This window comes from Diabrotica undecimpunctata, chromosome 4 (genome assembly GCF_040954645.1).
Source record: "Diabrotica undecimpunctata isolate CICGRU chromosome 4, icDiaUnde3, whole genome shotgun sequence".
NCBI classification, from domain to species: domain Eukaryota; kingdom Metazoa; phylum Arthropoda; class Insecta; order Coleoptera; family Chrysomelidae; genus Diabrotica; species Diabrotica undecimpunctata.
Window position 1 is genome coordinate 53270173 of NC_092806.1, and position 25186 is coordinate 53295358.

General features: G+C 32.8%; 1 protein-coding gene across 1 annotated transcript; it reads right to left on the reverse strand.

Annotated features, from left to right (window-relative positions):
• Positions 1–4620: 4620 nt before the first annotated feature.
• LOC140439517 (carbonyl reductase [NADPH] 1-like) lies at positions 4621–24143 on the reverse strand. The gene is made up of 4 exons (XM_072529483.1): positions 23898–24143; positions 14026–14289; positions 13572–13810; positions 4621–4960 (listed from the first exon to the last, which is right to left on the reverse strand). The coding sequence occupies exons 1-4, from the start codon at positions 23919–23921 to the stop codon at positions 4642–4644; spliced, it is 846 nt and encodes a 281-aa protein (XP_072385584.1). The 5' UTR covers positions 23922–24143; the 3' UTR covers positions 4621–4641.
• Between the last annotated feature and the right edge of the window lie 1043 nt (positions 24144–25186).

The following is a 25186-nucleotide window of genomic DNA, read 5'->3' on the forward strand; positions in this document are numbered from 1 at the left end:
TATATATAATAAGCTAAGGAACACTCGGAGAGTGGTGGGTTTTTCGGTCAAAGTGGAGAAATAAAAGACAAAGAAGGTGGCTACTTCATCTATTTATTGAAGACGTTTCGCTTTCTGCTCAGAAAGCATTTGCACATATGAGTCCATTTCAAACAGGTTTGTAGAAATAAATTTTATACTGACTTACAATCTATTTTATTTAACTTAGGACAACCGGTTTCAACCACTACAATTTTCTGTTCATCTTCAGGTCTCCGGACAAGTTAAATTAAAATCCTAAAACAATTATATATACGCGGTGGTACGAAGCACTTTACGATTTTTCACTGCAAACTTAGTCAAAACCACACACGTTTATCGAAAACTACAGTCGAAACGGTTGTCCAGTCATCGTCAATACACTTTCGTTAAACCTCATATGCACACGCGATTAATTTTACATCCTCCGATTGAAAATAAAAGTCTAATATCAGAAAAAACTTCAATTAACAGTTTCAAAAATAAAATATAAAAAGGTTATTATTATTATGATATTAAAAGCTTATTTCTTATATATCTCCTAATATCAACGTGAAAAAAGAATAAAAATCGTGGCAATCGAATGGGTAATCTTTTCCGTTCACTGCAGCGTCAAACCGAACTCTCTGTATACTCTTTTTGGATTTTATTACAAAATAAATGCTAAATTGTCTTACGTGGAAGAATTTTTTTTACCGATAACACTCTCTCGACTCAATGCATTGAACGCTTTTTTAAGACGTTAACATACTGGCTATATAAAACCGAAACTGAAATAAATGATTATTAAATGGTTCTAACAGAAGGGTAAGCTTAGATATCTGGACGATGTGGAAGAATATTTGAGAAAGATTGGAGTGAGGAGATGGACAAGATCGGCACTCGAGTCGATAGGGAAGGATGTTTTCAGGCAGGCCAAGGCTCACGAAGAGCTGTAACGCCATCTGTTACGATTTCTATTAACCTAAAACCAGACAGATTTCAGATCGGTTTATACAACCGACCAGTTACTAGTTATTAAAAAGTTTATAGAAAAAACAGTGGAATACAACAAAATACTAGACTATACTTCGACGTATTCAAGATGTGATGTTGGAGAAGAAAGATGCAAACACAGGCATAAATACAGGCACATCAGTTTACCTTTGCAGACGTTATAAATGGGCTAATGGTCTAGAAAAAACTAAAGAGAAAGAGAAGTATAGGGTGATCATCTGACCACCAATTAGATGGACTGACTCAGTAGGAAAACTATGAGATACAAACTTCGAAAGTGCAGTACGAGCAACCCAGAATAGCAAAGATAAAATCCAGCGGTTAAAATAACATCCAGACTGGAAGAAGAGATGCACTTGCCATCTTTTTAGTTTTCCTCCGGTAACTTAAATTATGTTTTCATTTCTGTCCAACAGTATCGATCCTCTTTTTATGAGATTTGTATCTGTATATTGGGGATGTTATTTCTGAAAAGGTATAACTCTTCGACTAACTCTAGTTACACCGTAGATGATAGTAAAGCTATGGAAAACTACAGCCCTACACTAAAAATTAGAATTTAAAAATGTACAGAGTGGATCTCTCCAATATTCTCATATATACGACATAAATAAATAATGAATTATTGCTTACTTCTTAAACATTTTTAGAAACCTATACTGTGAAATTTTAAAAATTTAGACATGTTTTCATGCTATTTGGCATTTTATCTTAACATGAACATTCATTTGTAGAAATTGTAAAAATTGTTAAAATTGTACATACATATTTTTAATTTCTTATCAAATCATTAGATTTAATTGTAAAGTTGTAAAGGTTGTGTTAAAATAAATACATAGTATAAGCTTAAGATGTTTGTTATCTTTACTTTATTTAACAAATCATTATACAGAATTGAAAAAAGCACTTGCTTTTATAAGTTAAGAATCACACACTTTTTATAGGGGAAATGGCGGCAGTCTACGGGAAAAATGAACAGGAGAAAATGTTTGTTAGGCATGCAGCATAACGTGGTAGGAAAAATGGACAAATGAACATAGGGCAGCCTGGACAAGGTTATTAGTTCCAAATATCGCAGAATGGATGAAGTGCGATGACAGATACGCTAATTACATTTTCACCCAGTTCCTAATAGGGCACGGCTCCTTCCGGGCCTACCTGAAAAGCATAGGGAACGTTGCGAATGGAAACTGCACAGAGTGTGGAGTGGCTGACACGGCCACTGACCAACTATAAAAAAGATTGCTTCTTCTCTTCAATCTAATGAAAATATTCAAAAGATATCAAGACGTGTTTTGTTACGTACTTTACGTGAAATGAACTTTAAAGGTACTTAAAGAGAAAGAGGAATAGTATCCCTATTGAAAAATAAAAAATTATTTTATGGCGTAGAAAGTATCTGAAAAAAATAAAAGAATTTCAAAGACATAAAAAAAACATATACAGATGAAATATTGTTAAATGAAGGATATACTATGACAAAAATATGGCAGGATTTAAACGTGAAAAGCAAACGAAAGGCTTTCCTAACTGGTTTGTCCACAGGTTTAAAACCTCATCCGGAAAGGGAAAACGCCTTATTATTAGCCATATTGGTAGCGACTCTTTAAAGGAGGTTGAAATGCATTTGTTTCTAAAAAGACTGGAGATTACCATGAGAAAATGGATGCAGATCATTATGAAAAATGAGTTTCAGATATTGTGTTAAAAATCGAACCAGGATATGTTATTGTTATGGATAACGCTCCATATCACTGGTGGCGTGTATAATAGTTGTTATCAACAACTAAGTGGAAAAAAGCCGAGATTGCGGATTGGCTTACTAGAAAAACATATTAAATTCGATAAACCAATTCTTGAAAATCGAGTTACTAAACTTAGCACGGTGTCATTAGGATAAATTTATTAAACAATGTAGTAGATGAAATGGTGCGAGAACGAGGCGTAATTATAGTTCGATTGCCGTCATACCATTGTGAGTTAAACCCGATAGAACATATGTGGGCTCAAATAATAATGAAGTCGCAAGGAACAATGTTACTTTCAAATATTCAATTATGTAAAAAATCTGCTTTCAGCAATGTGATCTTACAGTCGTGAATAAAATGTATGGAGCATCTAGTGAAAGAAGAGGAGAATATGTGGAACCTTGATAACTTCATTGAAATTACCATGGTACCAGTAGTTGTGGATCTAGCCGAAGATACTACTGATGAATCTAAAGATGACATAGATGGCTCAGATTAGATTGTGTATAATGTTAGTTTTTATTTGAACATATTTTTTATATTTTATGGAAATACATATTCAGTTAAGGTGACCCATTTATTTACTAGTACTGTTTCGTACCAAGAATTGTTTAGAAACTTTTACCTGTACTAAAAGTTACTAGACGACCCTTTTTCTAATCCCATGTCATTAAATCTCATTTGACAATAAGAATTAAATTTAATCCTAGAATCAGTCATAAGTTTATTAATGTAAACGGATAAAGGGCTTTTCCCAAAAAATATATTTAACAAGGACTAGTTTTCTTCTTCTACGGCATCTATAAAATAAGAAAATGTTTTTTATGACAATCAATTCGTTCTAAAATCCTGATTATTTTTTTAATAAAAACCGCACGCCTTTGACTCGTCGATTTCTTTTCCCGTCAAACCCGCAAAGGTCTACATTGAAAATATTAGTAACTTTCTACAATTTTGGTACTGTGCTGTACCGCAGTAAAGAGTATACTGATTTTAGGACTTACATTCAACAGTAAACTTACTTGGAAATGGCAAATCTTAATATATTAAAAACTGTCCAATCATCATTGGGATGCAAACGAAGACTCCTTGATTCAAATTTATAGATGTTTTATTCGTTATAAAATATACTACTGCAGTTTCATTTATATGTCAGCTAGCCCATCAGATTTAAAAATTCTTAATTCTGTATTAATAAATAATAAAACAGGAGCATTGCCACTCAGAGCTAAAGTAAATCAAGGTAGGAATACCGCAGTGTAGTACACTAGGCCCAGTTCTCTACTTATTGCAAAAAATGGATTTCCCTAATTAGAACAAAATTGCAACTTTTGGGGACGACAAAGAGATTCTTGCAGTGGGAAATAATCACGAAAAAGCTGCAAAAATCTTCAATCTTCAATGAACAATATCGATGATTGGATGAAAAAATGGAGGATAAAATTGAATGATACAAATTAGTGCATGCGAATTTCACTCATAAGAGGAAGCAATATGTACCATTTGAAGTAGGCGACACCCAAATCCCTATTGCATATACTGCTAGGTACCTGGGTATACATCTTGAGGCGAGACTGTGTTGGAAGGCCGATCTAAAGAAAAAACTCCATAGATAAGTAACTTTTTACCTACAAACAAATACTCCGGCCAATATGGCTATGGTGCTCAACTATGAATATATACCAGCAAAAACAATATTTTAACCTGCAATGTTTCTGACAAGTTCAAAATGTTGACCTATCATTAGGATGATAGGTCAACCATGCCAATCTAATAAGTTACGCGTTATGTTGAAATGTGCAAATAGAAAACTACAATTGTGTTAGTTTTTGGCCATAAATAATTTACAAACACAAAGTCTTTGTTCAATTTTTATTCATTAATTTCGTGGTACACTATCAGTATACCAATCAACGACTTTACAATCCTGCCAAATATATTTTCCTTTTAAGTTAGCATCCAATGCTGCAAACAACGTACTTTTTGCTCCATCTTCAATAGACAAAACTCCTTTTTGAGACGTCATATCTGTTTTTACATATCCGGGATGAACTGAATTGATGGAGATGTTACGATTCGGCTTTTCTTCATCAAATAATCGCTGTTGAATGTTTGTTAATGCCGATACGCCAACCTTTGAAACTACATATGTAGAACTTCCCCAACCTTCTTCCACCGTCTTATTGTTTTCAGCTGATCTAAAAAAATTAAAATATCTAAATTCTGCAATTTGAAAGGGATCATCACGATTCTTATGACCAACGAAAGATGTTTTGATTATATGTCAGCTCCGAAAAAATCGTGAACGTGTGTTATTTATTGAGATTTTATTTTTTTATTTTTTTTTTCTCATCTCAATAAATAACAATAAATAACACACATTTCATAAATATATTTCTAGAATAAATATAAATAACTTTTAAATAACTCAATGGTATGGAACATTACTTTCATTTAACAATCACATTACACCTATCTCTACTTCATTGGATAAAATCTGTCTCCTCAAGAACTTCCCCGTTTACTGTCAAACAATTACAATAGCAGACTTAAGTTCTCCATTCAACAATACAGGATAGTTTGAACCATGTTCTTTCAACCATCAATTAATAGAGTACCGGCATGTAAGTAATGTTTTATTTATTTGTTCATTTATTAATTTATTACAATTTAATAGACTATTTTACCAATTTGTGGGTCTTACCTTGTCTGCTTAAACATTTTATTCATTTTGAAAAACCACAGACATGTAATATTGGCATAATTACTGTAATTTATATCAACTATATTCGTTTATATTTATTAGACAACACCCTAATATGGGTTTATTATTTCAGCATGTATTTAACTTTGTATCGAGACCTGAAGATGCTTTGCATATTGTAGAAAGCTAAACCGGTCGTCTGGATAGTTAAATTAAATTGATTGTAAGTCTAATTTATTTTCTTTTAAAATTTGTTTAATTTACTAATGTTTGTATTTTGAGAACGATTTCCGAAGTGGAAATTGAAACGTCAATAAACCTACTTTAACCTTTAATTGTGGCTTATTCCCATGTAAGTAGTAATTACTTTAACATGCCACAAAAAAATAGCTTCAGAACAATATTAAGACAATCTACTCTAAAATGTATATTATACAACTGAATGGTCATTTTAAGTGAGGCAGCTAAAATCAAACTGTCCAAAGAGTTTTTCTATTTCCAAGTAACCAAACGTGGGGAAAACGAAAACGTATTTCAGAAAAAAACCTGCTAACAATGAATTTAACCAACCATGATTATCCACCTAATGTAATTACTATTTTTATTGGAAATAAGCCACAATTTAAGTTTAAAATAATTTTATTTTTGACGTTTCAATTTCCACTTCGAAAATCAGTTAAAAAAGTGGACATTGAAACGTTAAAAATAAAATTATTTTAAACTTAAATTGTGGCTTATTCCCAATAAAAATAGTAATTGCATTAAGATGCCAAAAGCAAATAGCTTCAGAATAATATTATGATTATCCACGGTCATTTATAGACAAGGAATTTCACAACATTGAAGAAAGCAAAAAAACAAAATACCAAAAACGATCCAGAAATGCTCAGATTTTTTTATATCCGTAATATCTAAATCTAAGTTTTCCATCTACTTCTTTGTAAGATTCCTTCTAAAGCTGTGTTTGAGTTTGGGATGGTACTCGATCTCTCATAGTTTTATTGCCCAATCGCTACAGTCTTTTCCTTTTGATGCATTTTAGTATATCAATATCTTGTGTACAGTCCACTCGCATTTTGGTGGAAATATGTAAATGTCTTTCTATTTCTAATCAAAGTACCAAATAAAATAACTCTACTATTCTTTTTATACAATGTTTTCCACTCAAAGAGATAAATACAGCAAATAAATAAAAATCAATAAAAGTATTTTAAAAATGGTGATATACAACATTGTAAATCTAGGTTTGATGTTTTGTTTACGCTGTCTAGTAATAATGTTGATTATAAAGATAAAGACATTTACAGGACAGAAAAACGAAAATACAATTCTTTACTCACTCAATCTTGAAAAAATTGTTATAAAGAACGAATTGAAAATAACGAAAATGAAACTATTCTCCGTTCACAAATTGTTGATAGCACGAAATGTGCCTCAAACTCATAAAGGTCGTAAATCATAGGCGTTCCTAAGATGTCTATTCATTAAATAATAATATAGGAATGTTTTAATACTGTTATATATAATATTAATAATATTTTAATACTAATATATTTAGCAAAAAAACAATTAAAACTTTCACGGCTAATGTTGGTTATTATATTATATTAATAAAAATAAGAATTTAACCATTAACAATTTTGTAAATAAGAATACCTTATCTCTTTGGATATTTCAATACTAATCTTCGCGTTTAATCACTTTACTAGAAAACCTGGAATTTATATCCGAAGGTACTATTCGTTGCAAGATAATTAGGATGGAATTCCCCAGATTTTTAATAATATAATGGGTATAAAGATGCCGGTTTTGGCCACGTGTCTCGTCTGTTCAGTTTATATTCGAAACTTAACTTGAAAGGGTAAAGTTATTACGAACGAAAACAATTTTGTTGTTTAGTACGTTTTTGATCGCATGTAATTTATGGCTCGTCGGTGTTTCCGCATCTACGGCAGTAATTAGCGTCTCGAATATTTCTTTTGTAAATTATTTGCAGTGAAATATTTTTAGAATAAATAAAAAGTTTCTTTTGCATACAATATTTTCAATTAAAAATTATACTATATTTTCTCTTTTATTTTCACCCCTGTTACATAACATATTAAAATAAACATTGTAGAAGTTTTCAGGGACTTTCTGCCCTCAGTAATAATGTAATCTTTCATTCTGCGTTTAAATTTTTCAAAAATATTTATTAGTTTTCTCCGGATTCGAAAATAATGGATATATTTAAAACACATTGGAAATTTTGCCAGGCGACATTTGGCGCCTTTCCCCTTAGTTAAATAAATGTATCTTTTACAAATGGCAAGAAACTTTTTATTTTTGAATAAAATAAATTAAATTAAATTAAAAAATACAATTTACATAAGTACAATTTAAAAAATATATTTATTTAGTTCAAATAAATGTTTCAATCATATACTCTACGACACTGGTCGGTCATCTCTAACCATTTAAAATACCCTCGTAATAGGATTATAAGGTATTGTATTCCTTCAGATACAAGGTGGGTTAGTCGAAAACATCTTAAACCGTCAGTTTCAGGTTGGTTTTTCTATTATATCGTATTACCTATCCTCTCTGTATTTCAGTTCTCTAATTAGGGTTAAACTTGTAGTGAGCTATCGACAAATTGTGAACCGATTATAAAATGGCTTGGCTATTGGTAAAAGAAGTTAAGGATAATTCCACAAATCAAGGTAATTTCTGTTAATAGTATGACCCTAGGGTGCTTTCTAACGAAATAAATCAATTTATAAAAAATGTAAAAAATTTTCTAATTAATATCGAACAAAATAATCATTGCATGTTTCTAACTCCCGTCTCAGAGAAAGAAATAAACCACATAATAAATAACTTAAAAAACATAAGCATAGCTGTGATTATGACGAAATATCAACCAACATAATTAAATGTGTTTCATCAGAGATTTCTCTTCCTCTTTCTTTTATAGTTACTGCTTCTTTCAGGAAGGTACTTAAATTTCCTCAAAGTTTAAAACTGGCAATTGTTTGTGATAGTGATGTTACTAAGATGTTACAGTTACAAAGGTGATGTTACTAAAATGGAGAACTATAGACCAATAAGTCCTCTTCCATCATTCTCAAAAATTTTCGAAAACTCGAAATATTCTGGACTACAAAACTTTTTTACTACAAACAACTCATTTAGTAGTTTGCAGCATGGTTTTCTCCCAGGGAGAGAGCTACCTATGATTTTATATCAAAAATTTTAGAAAAACTAGAGGCAAAGATGAAAACACTAGGTGCTTTTTTGGACCTATCTAAGGCTTTCGATAGCCTAGATTATGTTCTCTTATTACAAAAATTTCATCGTTATGGAATACAGGGACAAGCATTAAAATAGATAAAATCATTTCTCACAGATAGGTTACAAAAAGTAGGCTTGGAGAAAAAGGGATGTAAGGTTTACTCTGAACCAATCAATTTAAAATTAGGCATAGCACAGGGGCCTTGTCTCTTCTTGGTCTACATAAACGACCTTCCAAATGCGGTGGTTAGTAGTTACTCAAACCTTGTAAATTTCGCTGATGACTCAAATGTGTTTTTCTGGAAAAAAAAACTTTAGAAACATTCCTCACAGTGGCAGGGCAAACTCTAAGCAAGACTCAACAGTGGTTCAGTGGAAATCGGTTGTTGCTTAATACTGATAAGATAATTTTTGTTTACTTTAGATCCAGCCAGTCACGAGAACAGTTCGGAATCACAAAACACGGAACCTGCTAGATTAGTTAAAATTCTTGATCGTCATATTTACCAGAACTTGAATTAGGGGGAACAAATTCAAAATACAACAAAAAAACTGAATAGAGCCTGTTACTCATTAAGGGTGTTAAAGAGCTATCTAGACCAAGGGATTTTACCATCAGTATATTATGCACACTTTATTCCGTTATGCGATATGGAGTAGTCTTCTGGGGTGCTGCAGTAGATAGCTCAAGCCTTAATTTGAAATTCCCACTTTAGAGATTGTCTCTAATAGAGATAAGTCCTTTGTATACTTGTGTTAAATTTTACAATAGTCTACCATCTGACATTCAACAAAGGAAGGTTTTTTAACACCTAGTTAACATTAAGCTCTATGAGTGCCTGGCCTACCTTCTTCCTGATCAGCATATTTAATTCAATATATATATATATATATATATATATATATATATATATATATATATATATATATATATATACAGGGTGTCCCGGAAAATAGTGCGTTCCTTAAAGGTAGTGTAGCATTTAAAACAAAAAAGTCTTATAACATTTTTTTATAAAGTCAACCGTTTTCAAAAAAAATATATATATTAAATTTAATCTATTTGATTAGTGTCCACAGAAAAGCAAATACATCCGGCAACGTTGCGCTCCAAAAGGTATGGGCAGAATGCGATAGTTTAATTTATTTTGATACAGAAAAGGTACATTATTTGTAAACAGTTGTAATTACCCGTAGCTCAAGAATAAATAGTATTGTCATGTTTTCGATTCACGAGTATCACGATATGTTAATTACGTACGGTGAAGCCCACTGTGACAGTAATAGGGCTGTTAGACTTTATGTTGAACGCTATCCCGAACGACGACATCCTAATGCCCGAAGTTTTGTGAACGCGTTCCAAAGATTATTAGAGACGGGTTGTGTGATACCTAAAAAAACTAGCGGAAGAACACGAAGTAACCGTAGACTAAATGCAGAAGATGTGATTTTAGATATAGTCAGTAATAATCCAAGAGTAAGTACTCGATCTGTGGCTAGAATGGTTGGCATTTCAAAAAACATTGTTCACAAGACATTTACGGAACAACTGTTACATCCTTACCATTACCAACGAGTGCAAGATTTACACCAAGGCGATTTACCTCGAAGATTAAGATTTTGTAGATGGTTTCAAAACAAAATCGCCAGAGAACCCGAATTTCCGTGCAAAGTGTTGTGTGCAGATGAAGCTTGTTTTACGAGAAATGGTGTGTTTAATTTTCACAATTGTCACGTGTGGAGTGATGAAAACCCGTATGCTATACGTAGGACAAATTTTCAAAAACAATTTAGTATAAATTTATGGGCTGGGATTATTGGTAATCGTCTGGTTGGATCGTACGAAGTTCCCAGAAGATTGAATGGAGAATCCTATTTAAATTTTTTGCGCATGTTCTACCGATACTTCTTGAAGACGTTCTGTCACAAATACGCTCTGAAATGTGGTTTCTTCATGACGGGGCTCCAGCACATTTTACGAGACATATTAAAGATTTCCTCCACATCACTTTTCCTCGTCGTTGGATCGGTAGAAATGGACACGTTCTGTGGCCACCCAGACCACCAGAATGCAATGTTATGGACTTTTATTTTTGGGGTCATCTAAAATCATTAGTATACGACAACCAGGATGAAATTAAAACAGAAGCTCAATTGCGACAACGAATTTCTGATGCTGCTGAAATAATCAGACATAATTTACATACTTATAATATTAAGAATAATTGGATTCGTCGAATAAACGCGTGTATCTGTGCAAATGGTGGCCATTTCGAACATTTATTGTAATAATAATTTTCCATGTAAGTAAAAACAGTATTCAAACTTTAATTATTAAATATTTAATAAAAACAAATACATACATGCTTTTTCTCTATCACTGTTATCAGTATCAATACATATTATGCCTAACGATCGATGATTCATGATAGCTGATTTACAGTAATTAACGAAGAATAACAAGGAACGCAACGTTGCCGGCTATATTTCCTTTTCTGCGAACAATAATCAAATGGATTAAAATTAAAAAAATTTTTTTTTTGAAAACGGTTAACTTCATAAAAAAATTCGAACGATTTCTGAAGTGAAAATCGAAACGTCAAAAAAACTTATTTTAAACTTAAATTGTGGCTTATTCCCAATAAAAATAGTAATTGCATTTGAATATTTGCTCTAGCAAATCAACAGGTAAATCTTTTGTCTTTCATGTTTAGTCAGTATTTTTCACTTGGGTATTTAATAGAAGGACTCAATAATTATTTCTATGTATTAAGTCTAATGAAAGAAGGTTTTGCAAGAGTACTTCAGCAACAAACGATGTTCAGTTAAATCTGAAAAATAGCATCTACGGGATTAAGTTTGGTTGTGATTGTTAATTGTAATCTTCTTTCAAACATGATTCATTTAACCTCCATAAAAAGATTAAAGAAGCGGCAGGCTTATATAAACACAAGAACACTGGATTCCTGACAGATAATCAGGGAAACATAGTACTGGAAATAGAGCATAAAAGAGATATTTGGATCAAATACGTGGAAAAAACTTTTGAAGATATACGAAGTAACACTGGTATTACAACAAACACCAATTGCGAATCTGGACCACCATTTACAGTCGAAGAAGTAAAATATGCCATCAAAAGCACCAAAGATGGTAAAGCAGTAGGCCCTGATAATTTTCACTCAGAATTCTTAAAACTTATGGACTATGATGGCATAAAATGGTTGACAAATATATTTAACAGTATATATGATACGGGCGTTGTTCCCCAAGAGTGGTTAGTGTCAACTTTTATAAATCTTCCAAAAAAACCCAATGCGAGAAAGTGCGAAGACTATAGAATTATAAGCCTTATGAGCCATTTACTTAAAACATTTCTAAAGGTCATACACAAAAGAATATATACAAAATGTGAGGAACAACTAACAAGAACACAATTCGGATTTCGTGATGCTCTGGGAACACGGGAGGCCCTTTTTGCTGTACAGGTGCTATTTCAGAGATGCAGGGATGTGAATTGTGATATATACGTATGCTTTATAGATTACCAGAAGGCATTTGACAGAGTAAAACATGACAAATTAATGACTCTAATGCAAGAAATTGGAATTGACAACAAAGATCTTAGAATTATCAGAAACATTTACTACAATCAAACGGCCAAAATCAAAATAGAAGACCAGTTAACTGATAAAATTGCAATAGAACGTGGAGTACGACAGGGCTGTATTTTGTCTCCATTGTTGTTCAATATTTATTCTGAATGGGTATTTAAGGAAGCTTTAGACGGTTGTGCGAAAGGAATACTAATAAACGGTGAATGGTTGAATAACATTAGATATGCAGATGACACTATAGTTTTTGCCGATAATCTGAATGACTTACAGATATTAACAAATCGCATAACAGAAGTCAGCAACAGATACGGACTAGCTCTTAACATAAAGAAAACCAAATTTATGACAATTAGTAAAAAACCAATACTAAACGCTCAACTTACAATCAACCAACAGAATATCGAAAGAGTCGAGCAATATACATATCTAGGCACCAATTTAAATAGCCAATGGGACCACTCAACAGAAATTAAACAGCGAATAATAAAAGCAAAAGCAGCATTCGTTAGAATGAGAACTATTTTCAACAGTCGAGACATATCATTAAAAACAAAATGCCGTCTATTGAACTGCTACATATTCACAGTTCTGCTCTACGGAATGGAAGCATGGACACTGACTGTTGCATCTATGAATCGGCTCGAAGCTTTCGAAATGTGGTGTTATAGGCGCATCTTACGTATATCCTGGGTTGACAGAGTTACTAATGTGGAGGTCCTGCGTAGAATGGGGAAAGAATGTGAAATTCTCATGACCGTCAAAACTAAAAAGTTGGAATATCTAGGTCATGTAATGAGAAATCAAGAACGTTACGGCCTTCTCCAGCTGATTCTCCAAGGGAAAGTAAATGGTAAGAGGGGACCGGGAAGAAGACGCATTTCCTGGCTTCAAAATTTGCGAAAGTGGTATAACACGACTACCACTGAACTGTTCCGCGCTGCAATAAGCAAAGTGAAGATAGCCGTGATGATCGCCAACGTCCGGAACGGATAGGCACTTTAAGAAGAAGAAGAATCTTCTTTTAAAGTTAAATGGGGAGACTTAGAATGTGGCGTTCGTGATGCAGCAATAATACCCATGAAGCTAAAGAACCAATTGATTACAGAAGGAATATCATCATCTAGAAGAGAAAGCATAACAGCCAGTTCAAAACAATAGAGTACCACTTTACTGAACCCATGATCAAAATAGTATATGGAATGTATGCAAACTTACTTTACAAATCTTTCCATTATATTAGTAAGTTCAGGTACTGTCAAATCCCCTTTTGAAAATTCTTGCCTAAGAGCTTCAGACGGGATCCTAAATAAATGTCCTGCTGAACTAGATAAATTTACTACTTTTGCATTGTTTCTCAGTAAAGGAAACAGAGCTTCACAAACTCTTAGTGTTCCAAAATAATTTACTCTTACAGTTTCTCTTGCTTGCACAGCCACTGGATCGGTTGAATCAGACTGAAAATAAATAAAAAAAATTCACATTAAGTCATATTCTTACCATGAAAACAATATAAAGCTTAGTGGATATTGGTAAGCATAATAGTGACTGTTTTACTAATAAAAAACAATGTAAACGATATGAACATAGTATAAAACTTAGTGAATATTTGTGGTTGTAATAGTGATTGTTCTGATTCTAGGGTGCCACTTAATTCTTAATAGAATCTCACCTTAAATGCAATGGCAGCATTATTAATCAACAAATCTAAACCTCCATGCTCCTTTTTTATAAAATCTCTAAATGAATCAACACTGTTTTGGTCATTGATATCCAACTGATGAAACACAGGTTTTAAATTGTTTTCTTTTTCCAACTGAGCTACAGCTAATTTCCCTCTATTGACATCTCTAGCAGTAAGATACACAACGCCATTAAATCTTTCACAAAGACCTTTGACAATGGCATATCCAATGCCTTTATTTCCACCTGTAACCTAAAAAATAACCATTAAGCAATTAGTAACCTTCGTTAAGGTAACATACTTTAAATTTAAAACTCATTTAATTTTAACTCATTGTTTGAACTTTAGTGGATAAAAATATTAGTATGTTGTGGTGTATTGTTGGTTTTGAAATCTATGTTCACTCGCCATTTTACTAAATAAATTATAAATAAAATAAATGAATACAAAACATTATTTATTAAGTACAGTCAAAATAGTTTACAACGGCACCGGCTATAACGTACAATCGGATATAACAAACAAAATAGTAGGTCCCATAAAATGACATACAAAAAACGCATTTATATTGCTTATAATGAACAAATCGGTTAGAGCAAACGTATTTCTTGGAACACTAGTAGTTAAAATATTGGTTACAGAGTCCAATTTCAAGTACATATCTGTACCTCAGATAATACAACATCCATTTTTTTCAATTGTGACATTTTTACACACTGTAGAATAAATAAATAATAAATAATTATAACCAACACATGATGTAAATGGCAGTAGATACAATGTTCAATATAATATTTCCACATCTTAATAAATAAGTTTAAAAGTGCTATCCTGTAAAGTTATGAAAATGGACATTGTAGTGTTTTATTTGTCACAGGTATTACCGATATTTAGTACCACGAAATGAGAAGTAAGGATTTATTAATTTATGGTTATAGTACATCCGGACAGGCATCTAAACTTGATTACTTGTCCTTTAGACATTTAGACCTCCCAAGACGGGTCCATTGTATTACAAAATTTTGTTTATATTACACCATTTGGCCCAAGCCAAGAGTTTCTGAATTTGAATTCAGTTGTGTCTAGCCTTCATAGAAAAAATGTCACGGAAACAATTTACTATTGAGGAACAGTTTGGAATAATTTGCCGAGTCGATTTCGGTGATTCCGCGAGTTCGATTGCCCGGGAATTTAAGACGTCACGCTCAACAATTGCTGGAATGATGAAACGGCGAGAGAAAATTATTATGCAATTTAATAAGTGTGAAAAAGGAAAACGCGTTGGGTCATCAAATCACAGTGACATTGAAATTGCTTTGCTCGATTGGTTCAAACAACAACGCGCAAACAATGTATCCGTGAGTGGGCCGATGCTTCAGGTAAAGGCTGACGCTTTCGCTGTGATTTTGAAGAAGGATTTTAAGTGAAATGCTTCCTGAATTCAACGTTTCCGAGCTCGCCACAATATTGTCCATGGAAAAATTTCAGGTGAGTCAGTAGTTGTTGACAGATCAATTACAAATGACTGGGTTGAAAATGTGTGGCCTACACTCAGGTCCGGCTATAGCGATGATGAAATTTTTAATGCTGACGAGATGGGGTTATCTTTTAGACTGACACCTGATCACACGTTAAAGTTTAAAGGGGAGAAATGTTCCGGTGGTAAACTCTTAAAAGAGCTAGTTACAGTTCTTGTTGCAGCCAACATGTCCGGTTCCATAAAAAGGAAGCTTTTGGTGATAGGAAAAAGTAAAATGCCGCGCTGTTTTAAAAACGTGAAAAATCTCCCTGTTGATTACGATTTCAATAAAAAAGGCTGGACGACGTCGGTTATTTTTGAAAAGACTTTAATAAAATGGGACAGTGAACTTTTAAAACAAAAGAAACACATAATTTTAATTGTCGACTGTCCACCCCACCTCCCAGTTGACAGGTTAAAACAAATTAAACTCGTTTTTCTGCCTCAAAATTGTACGTCCGTACTGCAGCCCATGGACCAAGGAGTTATAAGAAGTCTTAAAGCATGCTTTCGGAAAGAATTGGTGTACAAAATTATCGAAAAGAGAGAGAATACGACGATACGAAAGTCAGTATTCTTGATGCTATACTAATGATATCAAAGGCATGGGAATCTGTGCGGAAGGAAACGATCATTAACTGTTTTCGTTTTTCCGGCCTAACTAACGACTTACAACCATCAGGAATCGCATAGAACGATATTGCACAAACGCATTTGCAGGAGGCCGTTTCCCTTCTCAGTTCTGACTGCTCTGCAGATGACTATGTACGGGTGGATGACGAAATAAGTACGAGCGAAGAACTGTCAGATATGGACATCGTACTGAGTCACCAAACTAGTGACAAACAAAGTACTTGTGAGGTTGATGAAGACTTGGAAGATTTCGGCAAAATCCCTACTGTTGCTGAAGCGTATGCTGCTTGTTTCGCCATAAGAGCATTTATTCAGACTGTTGAAACTTTCCAGAGTGTGAAAGAATCATTATCGATTGTTTCCACATCAATTGAAAAAATGTTTTTTTCAGAAGTTCAAGGAAGGCGACAAACAAAAATTACAAACTTTTTTCATTAAATATTCAGGTAAAATAGTATATGTATGCCTACATTTTTATAATACAAAGATTTTGAGAAGCCGTTATATTATGAGTATAATTTATTGACTACTTATACTTATTTCAATACATATTAACATATACATTGTACATATTGTACAATGTTGTGGTATACTAAGTAATCACATTAACGGACCCTTCTTTATCACTGGAAACTTAAATGGTGCATCGTATCTTGAATTACTTAGGCAAGTGGTTGATTGTATTAGAACAATAGTAGAAAACGATGATAACCTTTCCGAAGATTTGGTTGTATTTCAACATGTTAATAGATACCGTAATCTTTTTTCTTCGTATTGCAGCATTTGGTTAAAGCATTTCAATATAGTGTTCTCTAGATGACAAAATTTCTTCTAGATGCCATAATCTAGTGGCATATGCTTTCACAGTAGAAGAAGGATGTTAAAGTTGTTGTGTTGTCATTTTTAGAATCTGAATGGGAGCTACTACACACATTGAGAGATATGTGTTGTTTGTTTTGTTTTATAAAGAATCTTTGTAGGTAATTTTGGATAGCGTTATTGATATTCCTTATATTTGTAACTCTACTAGGAATACTTTGTTCAGCTACTTCAATGCTGTTAATGGCAGGTCTTTTGAAGTTCAATAGGAAATGTGAACATATTCTAGTAGGGGCTAACAGAGGCTTGGGTAAACTTCTGTATCAGTAGTGATCAATATTCCCAATTTTTGTTTGCCAATGCTCCTGAAGTATTTGGCTCTGCTAATTACACTTTTCTTCACTACATTTGTTCACAAATTGAAATTAGTGTGCGATATATAGTGGAAGATTGACAAGAAGGGGGATGATTGAATATTGAATATATTGAAATTTTTGCCAGATTTTGAAGGATTATCCTTTTTTTGAAACATTGCTTTATTTTATGAAAAGTTGACAGATAGAGAGACAACAAGGTTTTTAGCATAATCAACAATTGATATGTCATCTGCTAATAGTAAAACATAAGCACTATCATCATTGCGAAATGTACAGAAAAGATCATATCTGTAAATGCTGTATATCACTATAAGAACAGTGAAAGGTGCAAACCTTGAATGATGTCTTGTTTTAGGTTAAAGAAATCAGACATTGTTTATTTATTTCAATTGTTATATGAGTATGTCCGAAATCTTAGATTTAAGTGTGTAATGGAAGAAAAGAAATGTTAAATTTGACGTTAAATGTAAGCTTAAATGATGTCAGTCTTGCCATATCGTCAGTTATTTCATTCTTTCACATTACATAAAGATGCATTTAAAAATACAATATATTTAATAAAATGCATGGTACTAGTGTAGTAAGACGGAACGATGTCTACGGGGGTGAAATTTATATTAAAGATAAAAAATGAAGATAACCTAAAGAGTACACTACATTAAACTAAACTTAAATTTATTTTAAAACTTAATTTATCAAAGCTGAATTGCCACAAATAACTTACAATGTTTAGCTGCGTTTAAGTAAAATAAAAATATTTATGAATGCTGTCTTATATTTATTCAAAACTTGTAGCTTCTCATAACACAATATAATTTCGTAAAAGTATCTTTAAATTTAAAACATTCATATGAAGGGTAGAGGAATAAAATCATCGACTTATCGACATTTTTTGAGTTTTACACCTTATTATGCTAACAAAGGGAAAGTTTATAGCTTAATTATACTTATCATATCGCTTCTACAACTGTGTAACGCAAATTAAGTCGCTTGCTCAATGTAGTAACTCAGTAGTTGCGGCATGTTTTGATCTCCAGAAGATTTTATTCACTCCAATGTCAGAAGTTTCTGCATCATACTATAAGCGAAAACTCACCGTTTACAATTTTACAGTCGTTGATTTAGGAGACAATGAAGGACACTGCTACGTCTGGGATGAGACTATTGGCCGGAAAGGTGCTAACGAAATTAGTAGTGCTGTATATTTATTTATTGAAATAAAAGTAAAAAAGGGATTTACAGACATTTTCTTTTTTTCGGATAGTTGCGGAGGACAAAGCAAAAATAGAATAGTTTTTGCTATGTACTCCTATACAGTAAAAAAGTTTAACATTAATATTACACACGTGTTTTTTGAAGTAGGGCATTCACAAAACGAGGGCGATTCAATGCATGCCCTGATAGAAAGACGTAGAAAACATCAAATCGTATATGTTCCAGAACAATGGATAACCATAATACAATGTGCCAAAACATCAGGCAAGCCATATTCAGTAACAGAAATAAATCAAAAACAAATATTAAATTTTAAACTATTTAAGGACACCCATATTAATTTGGAACTAGATATTAAAAACAATAAAGTAAAATGGTCTGAAATTAAATATTTGCAGATCCGCAATGAAAATGCGAAAATAATTCACGTTAATTATGACGTTTTTTCCGAAAATAATTACTGCGTTAATTTAGAACAAATGCCTGCAACTCAACGTTCTTCAGCTAGGAAGTCAACAAAAGATAAGAATGAGCGTATTACCCTGACCACCCTGACATATATACCTCCCGTTTATTCTAATTTATCCCGAAAGGGAATAAGGAGCACATTACAGGCTAAAAAGCGATACAAGGGGCTGTTTATGTGTGTTCAGCGAAAGATCACGCCCATTACCTGACCTTCTGAGAATTCGCATACTTTCAGTAACAACTGTTCATTGTTGCGTCATACTTTACTCTTACGCGTTCTTTGAAGAGAGATTATGCGTTTTTTATGTCTGTGTTGTTTAGCTAAAATAGTATTCGTAAGAATTAAAATGAGTAATGAAGCTATAATATTGCTTATATATATTGCTTTATATATTGCTTATATTGATAGCTTATAGTATTGGTAGTATGGGAGTGCGTATAGATCCAAAAACTAAGAAAAGAAAGTCATACGGACGGATGGCAGACGTTGTAAAAAAAATAAATTCGCGAGTCATGAACCGGGACTATCATGTGAGTGTAAAAAGAAGTGTTTCAAGTAAATACCAGAACAAGCTCGACAAACTATACTGCAAAACTTCAATATTCTTGAATCTCATGGTGTACAAAATAGCTATTTGAGTGGTCTGATCTCAGTTTTGCCAGTTCAAAAACCGTCGAAGAATGAAGATGCACGTCATTATGACGCTGTCTACAAGTATAGGGTGCTCGCTATGATAGAGTCTCAGGCGACAGAGGTTACCGTATGTAAGAAAGCTTTTATGTCGATTCATGCTATAACTAAGAAGAAAATTGAATATTTAGTCAGTAGTATGAAGAAAACAGGGATCGCCCCAAGTGATAAAAGCGGAAAACATGGAAACCACCACAGACTTGACGACGAAATTAAAAGTAAAGTACGCGGACACATCAACTCATTCAACGGATGGACCAGCCATTATATCCTTCACGACTCAACCAAGCTGTATCTACCAGAAGAATTAAACATACAAAAATGTACAGGATGTTTCTAAAGAACAACAAAGACGTGACAGTATCTTATGAAACATACCGGAGTATATTCTGCACAGATTTTAATATAAGTTTTGGTTATCCACGCACAGATACTTGTAGTGTATGTGATGAATATCAAATTAAAGTTACAGCATTAGACGTTGAAAAAAAAAGGTACAAATCATCCGCATTGCTCAGCATCCCTTGATCGTGAGATTCACAAATTACATGTAGAAAACAAAATACATAAACTAAAAGCAGGCACGTTCTATGACAAAAAACGACAGTCTCGAATTAACAGTAGAAATAACGCAAATTTTTCAGAATCTATCTGCATAGATTACGGAAAAAATCTTCCAGTAACTAATATTCAAACTAATGATGTCTACTATAAAAGGCAACTTTCTGAATACATACTTAATATTCACGTACTGGCTACATCACAAAGTATCTTCTACATGTATCCAGAAATAGAGGGGAAGAAAGGTCGTGATGACGTTTGTTCTCTTGTTCACCACTTCGTGTACAACATTATGCGACGAAATACAAAACATCTAAATATCTTTTGTGACTCTTGCAGTGGCCAAAAACAAAAATTTTATAATGTTTCGGTTCCTTCATCATTTAGTTCACGCAGAAAAAAGTTGGAATCTGTAATGATGACATTTCCAGTCAGTGCGATAAAAATATGGGACTTATCAAATCTGCGAGGTTCCTGACGATTGGATTGAGGTAGTTAAGGATGATCGTCAAACACCGACGCCATTTGAGGTAATTAATGTTGACCAGACGTAGAAGGACGTAGAGGCAGAGGACGCTCACCTATCCGATGGTCAGATCAAGTACAGAAAGCCACTGGAGAGACGTTTTCCGAGTCCATGAGAGCAGCCCAAAATCGCAAGAGATGGAGAGAATTGACAGCCCGCATTGTAGGAAATCACGATCCTCAGCAATGAGGAAACGAGAAGAGAGAGAAATGTTGACCATTCATTTTTTCGAAGTTGGAAATCCCATCTTGATACGAAAGAATATACTTGGTACTGAATTCATACTACCAGAATCTGCCTATGAAGATGTCTTGCCAATTTCTGCAGAAAAATATAAGGATCTGCAAGATTTAAAGAAGTTCTGTTCACCGAATGCGGCTGAATACTACACTAACATTAAATATTATAAATACAGTATACTCCCTCTATAACGAACACGGTTATTATGAGTTTTCGCTTATAACGAGGTACATTAGATGTAACTTGAAATTTCTATTGAACTATAACGGTAAATTTGCTTATAACGAGAGAAAATAAGATTGAAAAACATGTTTTTTTACGTTTTGGCCCGACCGTAGCTATAAATAAATACCCTTTTTAAGTGCCGTCCGCAATAAACTTCTTACAATTTATGATTCTTAGTCGGAAATATACAATTTATGATTCACAAGTGTTATTGTAGGGGGTTGACCATTCACACCTAATAATATAGGTCCTAATAGACAATATGTGGAAAGTGTTTTAAAGGTTGTCAGAAAGTTTATCCAAAGAAAAAACGCAAATGAAGAAGCATAAAACTGTTTCACATCTTTAGAAAATATGATAGATAGAATACTGGACAATTTAAAGCAGTTAAAAATGACAGACTTCTTCCAATTGCAGACGCAGTAGTTTATATTATTCTTGAAAATACGCTTTATACAGATTTACAGAATACAGATTTTTTGTTTTAACATATATCATTGACAATAAAAGTAAACAACTCTTTTTTGTTTTAATGTATTTCATTGACAATAAAAGTAAACAACTTTTTTTCAAAAACGCCATTCAAACAATATTTATTAGCATCTTATATTGCTCCGAATGGCTTCACTATAGAAAGTTAATGTTTTAGAAAACTACATATTCATATGTATGTACAGTAATATTGTTGTTGGATATAACGAGATCCGCTTATAATGAGGTAATTAGTCTGCCATTTCAGTTCTCGTTATAGAGGGAGTCTACTGTAGTAAGTTTTTTTAAACTAATGTAACATTGTAAAATTAAACATCTATTGCTATGTCAATAAACAGTAGAAACCTTATTTGCATTAATTTCCCCACAGATAAACCCAACTTTTGTTAAGGAGACTATGCGTTTATATTTTATAACAAGTACATAATTAGACAAACAAAAGTAAATTTATATTATACAGACATTCAGTAATAAGGGGATATTATTTTATAGTTGTTTATGTGTGTTTTAAAGAAGCCATATGTAAATTAGGTATCCCTTAAATATTGATTTACTCAAAACAAACAAAATGTCGATGAGCCCTTTTTATTCCTGTACCCTTCATATACATTATACAAAAAAAATATGGCAACACTGTGATGTTTGGTTATGTTCAGTGCATTCAACTAATAATTATCTGAAAATTAAATCCACCTTACTAATCATCTAAATTATAAAGTTTCTATCATGAGATTTTAACCCAAATATCATAGCATAGCAAGAAATAATCATTTACAATTAACCACACATGCTTAGAAAGTATCTTAAAATTAACTAACTTGCTTTGGTCTGAAATAATATTCATAGTTAAAGGAAACTATTATAAGTATTGCATTATAGGTAATGTAGTTAAGGCCAATCTAACTAATCTAAATTTAGAGTTAATAAATGTACATAACAGCCATTGGCGTAGCTAGCCTCAGATGTCATAGGGGCCTGGGCCCCAGTGTATGGTGGATTAATTTTTTTTTATTAGCAGTGCAATACAAAAATAAATAGACAAAATGCGCTATAATAGTAAATATTAACAAAAACAAAATATTAACATAATATTACTTAAAAGAGAAACTTCCTACTCTGTTCACTAAAAGAATTTAAAACACTCTCCAAGTCTATGTCTATATCTTTTTCTGTATACAACAAAGCCAAATCTGAATGCCTATCTTGAGTCATTGTCGTTCTCAACCAGTTAAAAATCTGCCTCATGGCAGAAAAGCCCTCTCACATGTTGTGCTTGAAATAGGCAAAATTATCGATACTTTAAAGAGTTAATATAGGTTGGGATGTTTTTTCTGAATCAATTAAGTTTTTTTTTATTTATTCATCACAAACAGTTTCGTTAGATTGTAAAATACAACTTTTTAAAACAGTCATTTCTGCTCCCTAAGGTAAAGTGTTGATATTTAAAATTTTGCGATATTGTTCAATAAATTTCTCTGAACCCTTAAAATCTAACTAAAAAATGACCTGCTGAATTGGCAAGCGCCATACTTCCTAGTGAGAACCTTTTGTTCAGAAATTCTCTTACAGTATCAATAATTCAGTAAAAAGTGTTGTGTGTTTCGTGTTGGTGAAACATGAAACACACAGAATTGTGTTCCGATGGCTATAGTATAGGCGATTGGTACGTTGGTTTTTTATTGTTTCTTGTTTACATTATTGTATGAATTTGCAATTTTTTCTATTAGAATATTTCAAGGGTGGGGCAGGCCCACCCTGGCCCCCTCCTAGCTACGCCAATGATAACAACAAACATTAAATTTAGTTAAAAAAAGTAAAAACTACACAGTGACAAACTTCGAAAATTTATACTATAAATTGAAGTTATAAAATTATATCAAGCAATAAGAAATCTTGTAATTAGTCAATGAATGTTGAAAACAAAAATGAGTAGATACTCAACCTTTGAGCTCCAATAATTAATTAAAATCATTGTAATTATCAGTAAGTGAAGCAGAATTCATTAATATAAATTTTATCTCGGTAGATATCATACACTTTTACTACACTAGTACCAAAATATTTAAACAGTAATAAAAATAAACAATATCTTACCACAGCAACTTTTTGTAGACTCATTTTTATTATACTCAGGGGATGGTATTGGTATAATACCAAAGATAATACTTTAAGCTCTGCCTTAGCTTGACTGATAGACACAAGCACAAGTTTCAAAACAAAATTTAATTAAATGGCAAAAGGAAAGTGTAAACAATGTAAACCACAGATATTAAACCACCAAAAGTTCAAAATAATGATACTCAAAGAAAACAAAGTAAGTTGTTGAAAAATAAGGTTATGTCATACCGGCTGTTCTGTTATCCACAACCACCTGTCACCTTTGAACACAAACCACAAGCACCACACCACAGTTTAACTTAACCACTTCTTTTTTATACTATTATGACCACACCAGAACTAACCCTCTTCCTCTTATCTATGAGTTGTTCGGTGTCTATGACCACAATGATCATGATCAACAACAACAATAACAAATACAAGGCCAAATATACAGGATGCTTCAAAACTTATACAGTCTTGGCAAAGTATTGAACTGAGTTTATTAGTCTAATTTATTAACTTTATTTATTATAGAAAATGTTCTAACACTTAGTTTATTGAAGTCTTTATTTATATAAATTTATTACACTAATACCAAAGAATATAGACGCTTCTATATTCTTTGCGTCTATATTGCGTCTATTCTAGCGTCTATATTCTTTGCTAATACACTAATTTATTTCACACTATAATTATATAATTTATTTACATTTATTACAATTGATACTCCCGACAATACGCGGCGCGTTACATTTCAAAACTCGATTCGATATTAATTTTTGACTGACTTCAACAATGAAAATTTCTCTATATATATATATCAAACAGCCGTTAGTTCTCGAATCTGAAATAGCTGGCACTTCTTGGGGTTCAACATCAATTGGTCAGATTTAAGTCGATTAAAAACGTTTTCTAAATTCTTCAGATGGTCTTCAAATGTCTCCCCTAAGACAATTATGTCATCTAGATAAACCAGGCATGTTTTCCAAGATAATCCTCTCAACACATTTTCCATAAGCGTCTCAAATGTCGTAGGAGCACAGAGTCCAAATGGCATAACGTTGAATTGCCACAATCCAGATCCTGTGGTGAAGGCTGTCTTCTCTTTATCTACTGGGTCCATTTCCACCTGCCAGTATCTAGACTTCAAATCCAAAGTACAAAAAAATTTACTTCCATCCAATGTGTCAAATGAATTGTCGGTCCGAGGCAGAGGATAACTATCTTTCTTAGTAACGTTGTTCAGCAAACGGTAATCCACACAGAACCTCGTCGTTTCGTCT

Coding starts and splice junctions, on each gene's coding strand:
- LOC140439517 (XM_072529483.1), bottom strand. CDS start 23,921: ATGAGTCTACAAAAAGTTGCTGTG. Junction 14,290..23,897: donor GTCTACAAAAAGTTGCTGTG/GTAAGATATTGT, acceptor GTTATTTTTTAG/GTTACAGGTGGAAATAAAGG. Junction 4,961..13,571: donor ATAATGGAAAGATTTGTAAA/GTAAGTTTGCAT, acceptor TAATTTTTTTAG/ATCAGCTGAAAACAATAAGA.